General features: G+C 40.4%; 1 protein-coding gene across 2 annotated transcripts; it reads right to left on the bottom strand.

The window, feature by feature from the left end:
- Positions 1-2,896: 2,896 nt before the first annotated feature.
- Positions 2,897-13,208, bottom strand: SLC35A5 (solute carrier family 35 member A5). 2 transcript variants are annotated; one of them, XM_015637764.3, is made up of 7 exons: positions 13,055-13,208; positions 11,948-12,100; positions 11,113-11,211; positions 9,962-10,098; positions 6,707-6,774; positions 4,684-5,479; positions 2,897-3,283 (listed from the first exon to the last, which is right to left on the bottom strand). In XM_015637764.3, exons 2-7 carry the CDS (start codon positions 12,075-12,077, stop codon positions 3,215-3,217), a joined length of 1,299 nt encoding a protein of 432 aa, XP_015493250.1. In that variant the 5' UTR covers positions 12,078-12,100; positions 13,055-13,208; the 3' UTR covers positions 2,897-3,214. The 2 variants fall into 2 exon arrangements, with proteins under 2 accessions (XP_015493250.1, XP_015493258.1); XM_015637772.3 differs by lacking the exon at positions 13,055-13,208 and having other exon boundaries at positions 11,948-12,996.
- Positions 13,209-13,367: the final 159 nt, after the last annotated feature.

Consider the following 13,367-nt stretch of genomic DNA (forward strand, 5'->3'; position numbering starts at 1 on the left):
CTGTGCTTCTAGGGTTAAACTTATATTAAAAGAGTGCAGCACCTGATCCAAATGGCCTTTTTTTAATACCCCTGTCAGAAATTCAAAGCCAAATTGTGCAAGTACCAAACCCAGCTTAGGCATTCAGTGGGAGTTGCATTAAAAAGACAACTCCCAACAAGCTGTCCACTTATCAAGAGAGGTAGGGATGGGCTCTTAACCAAAACTACACATCCACAATCACAGAATTTGTTTACTATTATTCTACATTCTGGTGCCTATTTCTGCCTTCATTACAAAATGACACTGAATTACCAGAAACTTTTAGCAATGAGTTAAAATCTTGAATTTACAACCCACTTTTCCCTATATAAAACTAAAAGCAAAGCCAGAAGTAGCACCAAGCCAAAATACTCTTTCAACGATAACACATAGCTAACTTGCAGGTATAAGTATTCAGGAATTACAAATCAAATCCAGATCACTGGATCTGTCCCTGAAGCATCACTCTGAGGACAGACTTACTAAGATTAAGGTCCTATTTCAACATAACTTAGTGGGAAGATTCTACATGATAAAGAAAATCTTTTTTCTTATACATATTTTTGGCATTTGATTCAGCTCCAAGGTGGCTGTTTTCATCCAGTCTGTCTTTGAAGCTGCTACATTCACAAAATAGCTGAAATTAACCAAAATAAATACTTCAATTTACTTGTTGCAAGAGAAACATGAACACACATATATTCTTGAGATGTTTTGTGAACTGCTTCCTCAAACCTGGAGGGAGGAACATAGCACCCTCAGCAGCAATTAAGTTCAAACATTTGTGAATCTGGGCTCTAAATCAAAGCTGAGCATGAATGCTCTACCCAAGATATTCATTAAAGACTATGTGCCAAACTAATGCTGCTCTCCAAAAACATCCTCATAAATTCCCCTACGGTAATTTTGAGAGAATATAAGTTAAGCTTTCCAACATGGAGTAGTTTCCATATAGTGGAAATACTTAACCAAGTGGGATTTCACATGACCTTTCTGAAACATGTAACTCTAAAGAATTGCTCCTCCTTGCTCACCAGGGCTGCTCTCTAGCTGACAATTGTTCACAGTCACTTCCTCTAACAAATCTCACCTACATACTACATTTTACCATTGCCATGGATAGCACAGCTGCAAAGATTTGCATGTTATGCTTTAGGTTACTATCCAACCTATGTTACTAAGTGGATACAAATCCTTACCCATTTTTTGACATCAGTTAACATTCCTGTTGCTGCAAAGGGGATATACAGTTCTCCTTCATTATAATAAGAAACCTGTCTGGCCATCCAACATAAGCTCTCTGAGACTTCCAACCTGAAGACAACAGAAAGATTTCTACGTGTAAGACAGAACCAAATCTACAGTATGAGTAAAAACTTGGATCAACAGTTATATAACCAATACCTTTGTGCAATCTAGACTTTGGTAAATAAGTCAAGCATAGCATTAGAGAAATTTACAGAAAGGAAAATCACTAAGTAGAATGAGAGTTGAAAGCAAGAACTAAATGCAGTTTAAAATAGCTGAAGATCACTCATTTACATATTTCTTGTCTCTTAATGCAGATATTTCAGGCACAAGGGTCAAAGATGGTTTTTAAGACATTAATCTTTGGCTTGATGCTGTATTTAGTATGATCATGGCTGATTTTTATGTTCTTTCTTGATGCAAGGCAAAGGTCTTTGGAACTTCATGTAAAAAGTTACTGCTCACATAAACCCAAAGCAATCTAAAGCTAACAGTACTTTCACCTTTTTTGAAAGTACCTGCTAAAGTTGGTAGCTCTGACTGAAAAAGGCAACAAACTCAGGTATATATTGGGAAAAAAAAAAGAAAAAAAAGTCTTATTGCCACTAAGCCTTTAACAGTTTGAGGATTTTTTTTTAAGTTTCATTTCCCAAAATACAATATCATAAACCAATAAGAGCAACAGAGTTTCTGGAATTTACACTGAAATATGCTTCTACTCCTTCTGTACAGATGCAAACAACTAGGATTCCTTATGTTGAAATGGCCTGCTATACAAGCACAATGAAATTAGATGCAAAAAGCTTCTCAACAACAACATTAATTTTGCACAGGTGTTCTTAATATATACTATAAAAATACAGAAAAAAGAATAGAAATTCTGAATTCATAGTTTCTAACTTGACAGTTACAAACCATGGGCCACATATGAAAACAGGCTGTCCCTCTTGATGGATCAATGACAGGAAGTATGTTAATATAGCAATAAACCATCAATACAGTACACATAAGCTTTATACACAGAGCCTGGACAGGATGGCAGAGGAGAACAAAGGCAGGACTGTCTTCGGTCCAGAGAAATGCATCACTTACTGCTTACTGTACACTCTGGTATGAGGCTCTGACACTGAACTCATTGCTTATCTTAAGAATTCTTCTGACAGTATCTTCCAACTATGAAAGACACATTTTTGAAGGGAGGAAATTATAAACCAACATCTTTTCCACTGCTCTGAGAGAAGAGGCTTTAGGAACATACCAGGAATCCCTTATCAGCATCCCTGTTCCTTTGCACGTTTCAAAATTCTCTGAATAATTTGGAACCTATTTTTCATCTCAGTCAAAATATAATCCAGCAGATGCCACAACTGAAATTCTGAGATCATGATGCCTGGCACTCTGCAGAATGACTTCTCTCTCTCCAAAATGAATGCAAGACCTTATCAGTCTGCCAGGGTAGAACAACACCAGATGATATTGCCACCTGCACTCTCTAGCTCAGTGCTCCAGATGTTGAAGGCCATTACTATAGCTGCATAATATTTGTTTTCAGTAGTGGGCTCAGTGCAAAAAAGCCTCAGCACAAAGCCTTTCTATATACACACGCAAAAAAAATACGATGCATTCATACTGTTTAATAAACTCTTGTTTTATTTAAGCTCTTTCAAAGTTAGGCCATGTAAGCTGCATGTAAAATTCACCAGCTGCTACAAAGGCATTCCAGATTTCCATTTCCCCAGACACTGGGAGACAGGCACAAAAGACTGTCCATACATACATACTCTCCATATATACAGCTTGAATACTGTCCTCATCCACATATGACATCCAGCCCCAAAACAGCTCCAAACAGTCTGTCAGTGGGGAAAACGACCCTTCTCTATGTTAATAAAAGATTAACTCTCTCTCACTGTGAGTCATAGCACTCCTCCAAGCCAGCCTCATGCTAGAGGGAATCTTCATCTGTATCGATATCACTGCTTGGTTTGTTCAGCCTCTCAAATTCTTCTCCATCCTACAAGAACCAGAAGCAACAGAGAACAATGTGAGCAAAAGTAAAAAAGAAAAAAAGTAAGGTTTATTCCAAAGGTATCACTTAAAGCAAAATAAAGACTCTGTAATTTAAACCTCTTACCAGTGTGTTATAAGGTTTAGGAAACACATACTCATAAAAAACATTCCCTGCATCTTTAACACTTTTTAGTGACTCACTGCCTAAAACAGCTTGTAGTCCATTCTTCCATTCTTAAAATCATAAAATGTTTTGGGTTGGAAGGTACTGGAAGGATGCTAGGTTTCCCTGGAGCCTTCTCTTCTCCAGGATGAACATTCCCAACTCTCTCAGCCTGTCTTCACAGAAGAGGTGCTCCAGCCCTCTGATCATCTTCCCCTGGACTTGCTCCAGCAGATCTAAGTCCCCAGAGCTGAACATAGTACCACAGGTGGGGTGTCACAAGAGCAGAGGCGCAGAATCTCCTACCTTGACCTGTTGGTCATGCTGCTTTTGATGCAGCCCAAGATATAGCTGGCTTTGCATGCTCACATAGTGCTATTCATTTCTACAACAGCTGCTTAGTTTAAGTGCTAAAATAGATGACCCTTGGCATACCAAAACTATATGAATTTGTGTTATTTATTGCTCGTTAAACAACCTAAAAAAGGTACCACGTGGAAATTTCTCAAAAACATCTCCAAGGCTAATGTTTGCTGGAACGCAGTGGGGACAGCGCTCTCTGCTGGTTCCAATGTGCATCCACGGCCCGTCCGTACCCGCGGGCTGACTTACACAAACATGAACTCCTCCCATAAGGCGACTGCTCAGCTCAGCTGAACGACAGCTCTAAGAGCAAGCCATCCCTGACACCTTCTAAGTAACTAGATCACTGCTCAAATAAAAACAAAAAACACTAGCAGGCCTGGAGGAAATATATAGCAAAAAAAAAAACCCCAAACCATGTTAAAACTCTGTATTTAAACACTGCCTTTTTTATCTTCAGCTATCTTTGACTGCCATGGTAGAAAAAACCTTAACATCAAGTGTGTTGACATCCTTATTATGTGGCCTAAGCTACACAGACTTACCAGCTCTACTTAGGTAAAGTTTGCAGGCATCAATTCCAATTTCTGAAAGTCCTGGGTAAGTAAACTCTCTTGGTTATAAAGCTTTCAAGAAAAGATTTGTACAAAGCTGAAGTTGCTCACAGGACTGCCTACAGTCGCAGCAGGAAAGCAATGCTTACCTAGGCTTCATGATTTCAAAAAGTGGCATATGGAAAGCAATACCCAAGATTTTAAGAAATACTTCAGAACTTTGGTTTTGAGGGATGAGACCAGTCACACACAAGTTGATTCTTCCAAGCATAAAGGGAGGTGAAACAAGAGAAACCAAAGGAGACAAGTACTGAAAAGCCTTACCCCACTTGACCTCTCCCATGCATCTCCTTTGATAAGTTTTCCCCTTTCCCGCAGAGTGGCATATTCCAGGCCTCTTGCTTTACTGGCATTATAAATGAATATGGAGAGAAGCACGACAGGAGCTTCCAAAAAGAACTCTAGAGAAGGCCTGAAGTCAAAGATGACGAAAGACACAGTGGTGATGATGACAGTGTTGATCTGAGCAGTCATAACATGGAACATGTTGTCTCGGAACTTCAAGATGAAGGCTACAGACAGCCCCAGAAAAGCTGTGACAAATATAAGAGCCACGGAGAAGATGTTGTGTCCATAAAAGAATCCACAGTTCCCTATCTGCCTCCGGTCCTTAGCCTGCAGCGCCAGCATGAGCCCATTGAACAGCACCCCAAAGGCATATAGTTTGCTGTTCTGTGTGAAGATGCTTTCCCCAAGCTGATCCACATCTTTCAGCATCTTTTCATTGTAGATGTTAGCCAGGGCAGACACAAAACACTGCACGAGAATAAGCAGATGGCCCAGGCTGAGGCGGAGAGGCTTCAATGCTCCTGCCATGGTAGTGGTCACATTCCACTGGAAGCTGTGAAGGAAACTTGGTGCTGCGCAGTTGCCCTTTTCCACGCATGCTTCCTCAGGTCCAGTAGAGAGAAGGCAGTGGTTAGATGGCCTAAAAAACATATTGTGATGAAATCCATGCGCAGCCAAGCTGTGCTGATGGCCTCCACTTCCTCGAGTCAGGGCAACGATGGACAGGAATAAGATCACCAGAGACGCCCACTGTACCCAAGAGAGTCTTCGCCTGGTACACAAAAAAGCCACTAAATTTAGAAACACGGTGTCATCAATTAAATGACAGAACATCCAGATACATAAAACATATAAAAGACATCATGCCACAGATAAGGAGACAGACAGGTGCAAAGAAAAGTCTTTTAGAGTACAGTAAAACAACCAACCAACAATGCCAAAATGCAACACACTTTTCTAGGGCAAAGAGGGCTGAGTCTGGCAATCAGAGAAGTACAAGGTGAAGTATTCTGAAGAAATAAGACAAAGGAAGGCCTTTCAAGATCACATTACTTCTAGATACTGATTGCTTAACAACTTAAAAGCAAGTCTTGTCTCCATGGGAACAAGGGTCTGATGAATAAAGTAAAAAATCACAGACATCCAGATAATTGCCATCTTTTTTTGGAAAGCATTCACTACACTGCTGTTTTCCCCCATGATGTGGAGCCCTTTTCTAGTATTTTATGATGGTAACACTTACAAATCTATAAATGTAATTCATAAGAATATTAGAATTATTTATAGTGTTTTTCCACTCAAACAAAGCCTGTTTACCTTGGTGAAAATAAAAAATTTGGAAGATTAAGTGAACTGTGACATCACAAGAGACACAAAAGTAAAATGAGAACAAGCATTTTGAGTCAGACTATCAGGCATGGTTTTGGCATATTAATACCCACAGGAAAGGCTTATTTGTGCCACATTCAATACAGACAACTTTCACAGTGTAAAGTTAATACCCACTTCCCTGACAGTCTTGTTTGATTCTAAACCATACTCTAAAGAGCACAAATTCAGCAAAGCAGAACACATAGTCTGGTTTTTGTCACACGAGTAATGAGCCAAACACACCTCTGTCTTTCACCATTTCCTCTTACTAGACCATGATTACACTCAATTAAGAACTGCAACAGACCGCTAAGAAGTACTGGCAATCAGGAAATAAGATTTTTAAAGTATAAATGAACGCTTTCTTCTTACCATTCAATGACTATATAATCATGATTTCATCTGTTTTCTACTAGAGTGGACCAAATGTGTAGACATATGAAGGTACTCCTAATAACATATTTCCTACACCTTCAGATGTAGAAAACAAACCACCTCTCCAGGATGGTATAGCCAGCCGCAAGAAAAGAGAATTACTGTTCCCATCAGACAAAGAGAGAAAATGTAGCTTAACTTCATCAAAGCTAGGAAGATTTAAATTTTATTTACTTTAGCAAATACTACTTACTTTAGCACTATCCTGAAGAGAAGAGCTGTTGTTATAATGACAAAATTTGAGAAGAGTACAGCCATTGCCTTGAAAGAAAAGGAGAAGAACAAAGTTATATTCCAGACACACTGTGGAGACCAAAAACCTACAGACTTCATCTTCCTGCAAGGTGCAACAGTGAAAAGTACTGGTACTGAATCTTCTTCCTTACCCAAATGGTACAATAACACACCTGTAAAATGATACTCAAGTCCCATTTCAAAATCTCAGGGAAACCACAGAGCCCAAGCTCCACTGCAGTGGGGAAAGCTATACTGAAATGAAGATGTGAGGAAATCAATGCAACAGAAAACTTACTTAACAGAGAACAGTTTAGTACTCAGTCAGTTCAGGTCCCCAGCTGTGCTGACCAGTCAGCTGCAAATACAGCTGTGTTGGCACAAAGGAGGAAGTTGTTACAAAATGAGAATAAGCAAAGAATAAAGGAAGGTGAGGCTGCTCCTGGCTGCAGTGCCATTTGCAGTGTTCATGAAATTCCAGACTTGGACAAGGCACTTGAAGAAAACAAACTTCTTGCATGTCAAGTGCTTTTGCTGTAGAGTTTATCAAAGATAAAGAGGTGCTTGGCTTCAGTTTTCAAGACTGCAACTGTAATTATAAAAAAAAATAAATCTATTTCAAAGTACAACGGAAGACAACTCTAAAGCTTCTGTTTAATTTGGGAATAACTATATAATAACATCAGTGTCTCTAATCCATGGCCATGATCCCAAGCTGCAAACTCCTTGTGGCAAGGATTTTCTGTTTTGTCTCTGCATTAGACACTCTATACTGGGACACTGGACCAAGAAGAGGCTCTTTTAGGCACTCTAGTTACCAGTAAAGATCAGAATTCTACCACCACCAGTAGGAAAAAAAATCCCTTTTTGAGGGTGGGGGTGTTTTGCAAACTGACTGTTATTCCAGACTGCCCTGTATAGTCAGTACATGTACAAAAGATCCAGACATCCGAAGTTTTTGGTCCAATTGAGCCTCAGAGTGAGCTCACCTTTTTAGACAATTTTATACAAAAGCATATATGGATTCAGGAGTACAAAACAGACTTTTTCTTCAATTTTCTCATAATTTCCACATTCCAAATTCTGCTATGGAGTGTCTTTTTAATCCACCAGAGGAAAAGCACAGACTCTTTTCTCATTATCTCCATTCCTCTTTATCCCAACATACTATCTGCTGAACAGTAACTAATGGAACACCACAACACAGGCTCTCTAGTAAGCTGAAGACTTACTTACAATGAGACACCTGCCCAAGAAAACACATCTTAATTTTCCACTTTGCAAAATTAAAACTCAGTAAATATTCACGTTAGGTGAACACTGTGGATGGAGAAAAATATTGAATAAACAAGGAAATCTGACAGAACTAACTCTGGAAAAAAAGAGCTTTTATGCAAAATGTAGAAGTATTCCATGCGCACTCTGGTTTTACTTTACAGTCAATGCCCCCCATCCAAGATCTCTGGTAACACTATGAGCAAAATCTTCAGAAGGATAGTTTAAAAAACTAATTTTGAGTCACCTGTTCTCTGAAACCTCAAGAGACCTCTGTCTTAGATAAATACGAATATCAAAGTTTGTATCAAAATGATACGAATATCAAAGTTCCCCATGGCACTAATCTGCATGTCACAAGCAAAGTCTCAAAAAGCAAGTCCTTAGGAAATTTAGCCACTAAAAAGTAACCTCAGTTATAGCTGAAGTTTCAAGCAAAAAAAATCTCACCAAAGCAACTCTTTAATTCCTGCAACTGCTCACTCAGGTAGTACTTAGTCCCAAAACTACTTTGTACTTAAAGTCACAAGACCTAGTTCAGTCAGGTATGGCCATCTTCCTTTCAAGCATCTTCACATTTTACAGTCATGGTCTTGTACACTACCAAGGTATTCTACCTTAGAGATACTTATCTTAGAGATGGTTATCTCTTTTAATACTTCTTTATCATAATACTGTTACAGTTTCAGCTAACCATCATATAATTTCTCTAATTAAAAGATGCTAAAAGTTCTAAAAGGAAGAATCTTAGAGCACATGTTCTGATGGGAGAGAGACAAGGTATGTCTGAGTGTGTGTATATGTAAAACAAAAGCTGTGCGTATTACAAAGGATTACCTCAACTGAACCAAATTAAATTGTTTAAGAGAAAAATAGTGTTTATATAACATCCTACTCATCAAGCTTTGCTTCTACAAATACTATAGCTGAATTTCCTTCCTAAAACTAAAAACCACAACAAACCAAAACAACCCACAAAAAAATATCAAAAAAACAAACCCAACCCCAACCAACCAAAAATCACCCCCACCAAAATCCCATCAAAAAAAAAAACCCATACAACAAACCACAGAACCAAGCAGCTGTGCATGTTATTTTAAGATTTTTGACTCTTGATTTTATTAGGTTTTTTCAGCTGAGTCCTGTTCTAGACTCTGGACTGGTCTGTCCCTGGCAGAAATATACACCTAAGAGAACAATATCTAAAGAGAAATTCTCATAAAAGGTAGAAAACCATTTATTTTTAATGTTTAACAATACATTCACAGCATTTTATAGCAAGCGCAAACCATCTGTTTCCATCTTACTGCAAACATAGATTCCAAAATGTATCATGATACAAAAATAAATGCAAGCACAAAACCTGTACAATCTCCTGAGCATATGCAGGTTCATCCAAAAGCATGAGGGTAGCTAGAAAAAAGTATCAACTAAATTTTGTACCTAAACATAGGTAACAAACACAAAAATTAAGTCAGTTTTCTTCATTCCCTCCTAAGTTTCTGTTACACTCATTCCCTTTGTGATATTATGTTTACTTGCTTTATGTCAGATACATGGAGTGGTAAAAGCCCCACAGAAAAGTGCAGGTCAAATAAGAGCAAGAGAAACAAATGGATTGAAAGAGGAATACAGAGTGGAAGAAGGCAAAGGAGGAAAAGTACCAAAAACCCTCCGACTTCTTAAGCACTTCAGTCTACTTCTAAATCACTTTGGATGGAGAAAATATAAAGACTCTTCTCTGATGAAAGCTGTACAAAACTGACCAGTGGGTAAGAGAATGGGAAGGTAACAGATTATTCTTTCACCTGCCAATGTTAAAACAGCAGACAGCATCAGTTACAGTCCTGCCTCACCAGTGTTACCAAGGTAGGTACCTAAGAGCAGGATTACCCACTAACACATTTGAAGGCATGTTATTCAGTGTAAGTATACTTACTGGCTGGAGGTAGGTCAGTACGTAGAAGACAATCAAGTTATCCAAAAAGTAAAGAAAGGCAGGAATTGACCATTTCATGGAATTACATACATTCTTCCAGGAAAAACATTCAGAGAGATTATCCATACAACCTTTTTCTGAAAGGAAAAGAAATCAGTAAGAAAGACATCATTCCTATTATTGAAAGCCCATTCCCTTGTAACAGAACAGGCACCATAGTGCCAATAGTTCTCTTTTGAGGAACACCATTAGACTGAAAACACTTTGGTTCCACGGCTCTCTGGCAACACAGGAACCATTCTTTAAGGGTCAAAAAGCAACCCAGAATCCCTACACAGTAGTGACATCCTTATTGGGTGTGACTTCCTGTTGATTACTGATCAAATCTACAACAGGAACAATGACACAGACAGTGTATTCCTTCACAGAGCACTCAAAGGTCAGCCAGTAAAGTCAGAAGTACTAAATAAACCAGAACTCAGCACATGATCTGGGTATAAAGAGAACATACAGGAAGAAAAGAAGGAAGCAAGGACAAAGCACAAAGAATGACATTTACTTTGGTATTCAGGACACAAACTTTAGGAGGAAGACTGATAAACTTTAGACTACTCCAGAGGTGGTGCCAAAAGTACTTTATTAGCACAGATTTAAAACTACCCAATGATATCTAATCCTCCCCTGAACCACCAACACATTGAGTTCAGCAAAACACTGACATCTGGATTAAAAAAAAAAAAAAAAACCACCAGAAAACATGCAATCAGCAGTAGTCAATGATGGCAAACACTGATTGAATATATTTACTGTCTTAGATAAGTCTGCACTAAATGGTGAAGGTGAAAATTCTATTAGTTTACAGAGCCACAACTGTTTCCTGGAGAAGTAGACAAAACCAACAGTTCAATTTAACATGTACCTCCAGTGCCTGATACCCTCTTCCAATTTAAATATTTGTTATGTACCATTTTGAAATGCTATGAAGTTAATCTCTCATAGTTTTTACATCAAGACAGAAAAAACAAAAATCACCTGCAATGCAAAACCTGTGGCAAGTGGAGAGTGTCATCTATTCTTTAAAAAAAGTGTTTGTAGGACAGCAAATCATCGAAAGTCAACACATGTTAATTATTTAAAACATTGGTACTTACCTTTTTTCCTATTCCACAGTGCCAACACTACACATAGGACCAGTTTCACTACTTCCGAACACATGTTCACTGTCGTTGGAAGATAATCATACTTGTTATCTGTGGGATCCAGCAAATCACAGAGTACACAATTAGTTTCTGTCCCTGCATTTACAATTAGAGCGAGAATCTATTTTGACCATTCCAATCACAATTTTAGTCACAAAAGGCTTTGTAAGAGCTTCTGTTATAAATGTTTCAAAGTTTATGATATGACTTCCTGAATAGCCTCTTTTCGGAGTTGAAATCTTTCCTCATTTGGTCTCAGTCTATAGCAGAACTTTTTTGGAAGAACTTAAGAACATGTTTGTTTTAAAAACAAATTAAAATGGGAAGGTTTTCCCCAAAGACCAATATGGTATCTTTTAACCCTCACCAAAAAATGGCTTCCAGGATGACATAACCTTCTTCTAGGACTGGCAATACCAGCCAGTTTTAGCACACCCACTAGGATACCACTTCTCTACTAAACCTGTTGCAAAACATTTCAATTAAATAATGTACTGCCAACAGTGCTTACACAACAATCTCCTCTTTGAAGAGTTAGCTATAAAATAAATCACCTGCCTCATCTTTTAAAGGTATATCATATACCTTGCAACCCAAGTTATACCTTTATGGTAGACCACTAGCTAGACAGAAATTTTCCAGTGCAGAAACACATGTCCTTATAAATATAGTAAGGTACTCATGCAAAGAACTCTGCAGGTGGAGAAGCAGGATTTTTGGCTATGTTTTAGTCCAAACATCAATGCTTTCTTATTCAAGGTACATCATGGGTATTGCCCAACAGTACCTTCATTGGCAGAATACTTCATCAGGAGGATTCGACTCGAGCCCAGCGTGATGAACACTCCTCCAAGCAGAAAGGTCTGGCTGGTTGTCTTGGAGCAAAGGGCAAATCGACTACACCACTCCAACTTCATTCTGCTGCCTCACCGTCAGTGCCCTTTGGATGGCAGGATTAAAAACCACTATAAACAGTACTTCCAGAAACAGGTTACACAAGGCAAAATAAGTGTATTTTATTGTTTTGTGTTATACAAAGATGCTTCCATCATAGAAAAAGCCATGATCTTGTTCTACAAGTATTGCTTTCTTATTAAAAAACCAAAATATCAAGTTCAACTTATGACTGAACACTGCCATGTCAATTAGACCATGGCACCAAGTGCCATGTCCAGTCTTTCCTTAAAACATCTCCAGGGATGGTGACTCCATCACCTTCAACTCCAATATATAATCATCCTTTCTCTGAAGAAATTCTTCCTACTGTCCAACCTAAACCTCCCGTGGCACATCTTAAGACTGTGTCCTCTTGTCCTGTTGCTGGTTGCCTGGGAGAAGAGGCTGACCCCCACCTGGCTACACCCTCCTTTCAGGGAGAGAGCAATAAGGTCAACCCTGAGAGCCGAATACGTTACAAGGACCGTCAAAGGGGGATAAATGACGTATACACAGGGACTCTGAAGGTTGCACAAGGAAGCTGGTTCCTGAGAAGTCTGCAACTACGGCATACGGATTAGCTAAAGGGATTAAATATTTCACAGGCTTGTTTTCCTTTAATATTTTTTTAAGTGCTCTTGTTGCTAATCCCAGCAAGGAGAAGCGCTACAGCGGCGGAGGGAGCCCAACCCCTCAGAGCAGACCCGGCGCCGGCTCGTTCCCAGAAGCGGGGGAGGAACAGGGCAGCTGGAGTCGAGCGCCGGAGCCGCGTCCTCCGCCCCCAGCGCCACCGTTACTCGCCCGACCCGTTAACGGGCCCCAACAGCCGGCCGAGGGAGGAGCGCTGAGGGAGAGCCCCTCCGGGCCAGCTGCAGGCTGGGCTCCGTCCCATGGTGACGGTCCGTCTCACGCCAGCAGGGCAGCCGGAGCGCGGCGAACCGGACCGGGGGACACCCACCTCACCACCTCCTCCGCAGCGGAGGAAGAACACCCGCCGGGTTTGCCGACCGCCTCCTGCCACGTCGCTGCTTCTGGCTGCAGCCGCGAGCAACGGGGCGGCGGCCGCGCGGGGCGAGCAGGGCTCCGAGGCAGCAGCGCCCGGTGCTCGGACGCCGCCGCCAGGCGCACCCCGGCGCACCGCGTCCCGGGAGGCTGAGGCAGCCCGGTCCCCCTCATTCATTCCCGCCGCCCAGGGCCGGGCTCCTCCCGGGCCCCTCATGAAGCCCCTTCAGCGTCCCCCGCCCATGCTCCCCCTCCCCGGCCTCACCTGG

This window comes from Parus major, chromosome 1, assembly GCF_001522545.3.
Source record: "Parus major isolate Abel chromosome 1, Parus_major1.1, whole genome shotgun sequence".
Classification (NCBI taxonomy): Eukaryota; Metazoa; Chordata; class Aves; order Passeriformes; family Paridae; genus Parus; species Parus major.

What these genes read in the sequence shown, in the direction of transcription:
- SLC35A5 (XM_015637764.3), bottom strand. Translation starts at nt 12,077, where the DNA reads ATGAAGTTGGAGTGGTGTAGTCGATTTGCCCTTTGCTCCAAGACAACC. An exon ending in TACTGACCTACCTCCAGCCA is followed by an intron (nt 6,775 to 9,961) that starts GTAAGTATACTT and finishes TTTTCTTTCAAG; the next exon opens with GCAATGGCTGTACTCTTCTC. An exon ending in CATGGGAGAGGTCAAGTGGG is followed by an intron (nt 3,284 to 4,683) that starts GTAAGGCTTTTC and finishes TGGTTCTTGTAG; the next exon opens with GATGGAGAAGAATTTGAGAG.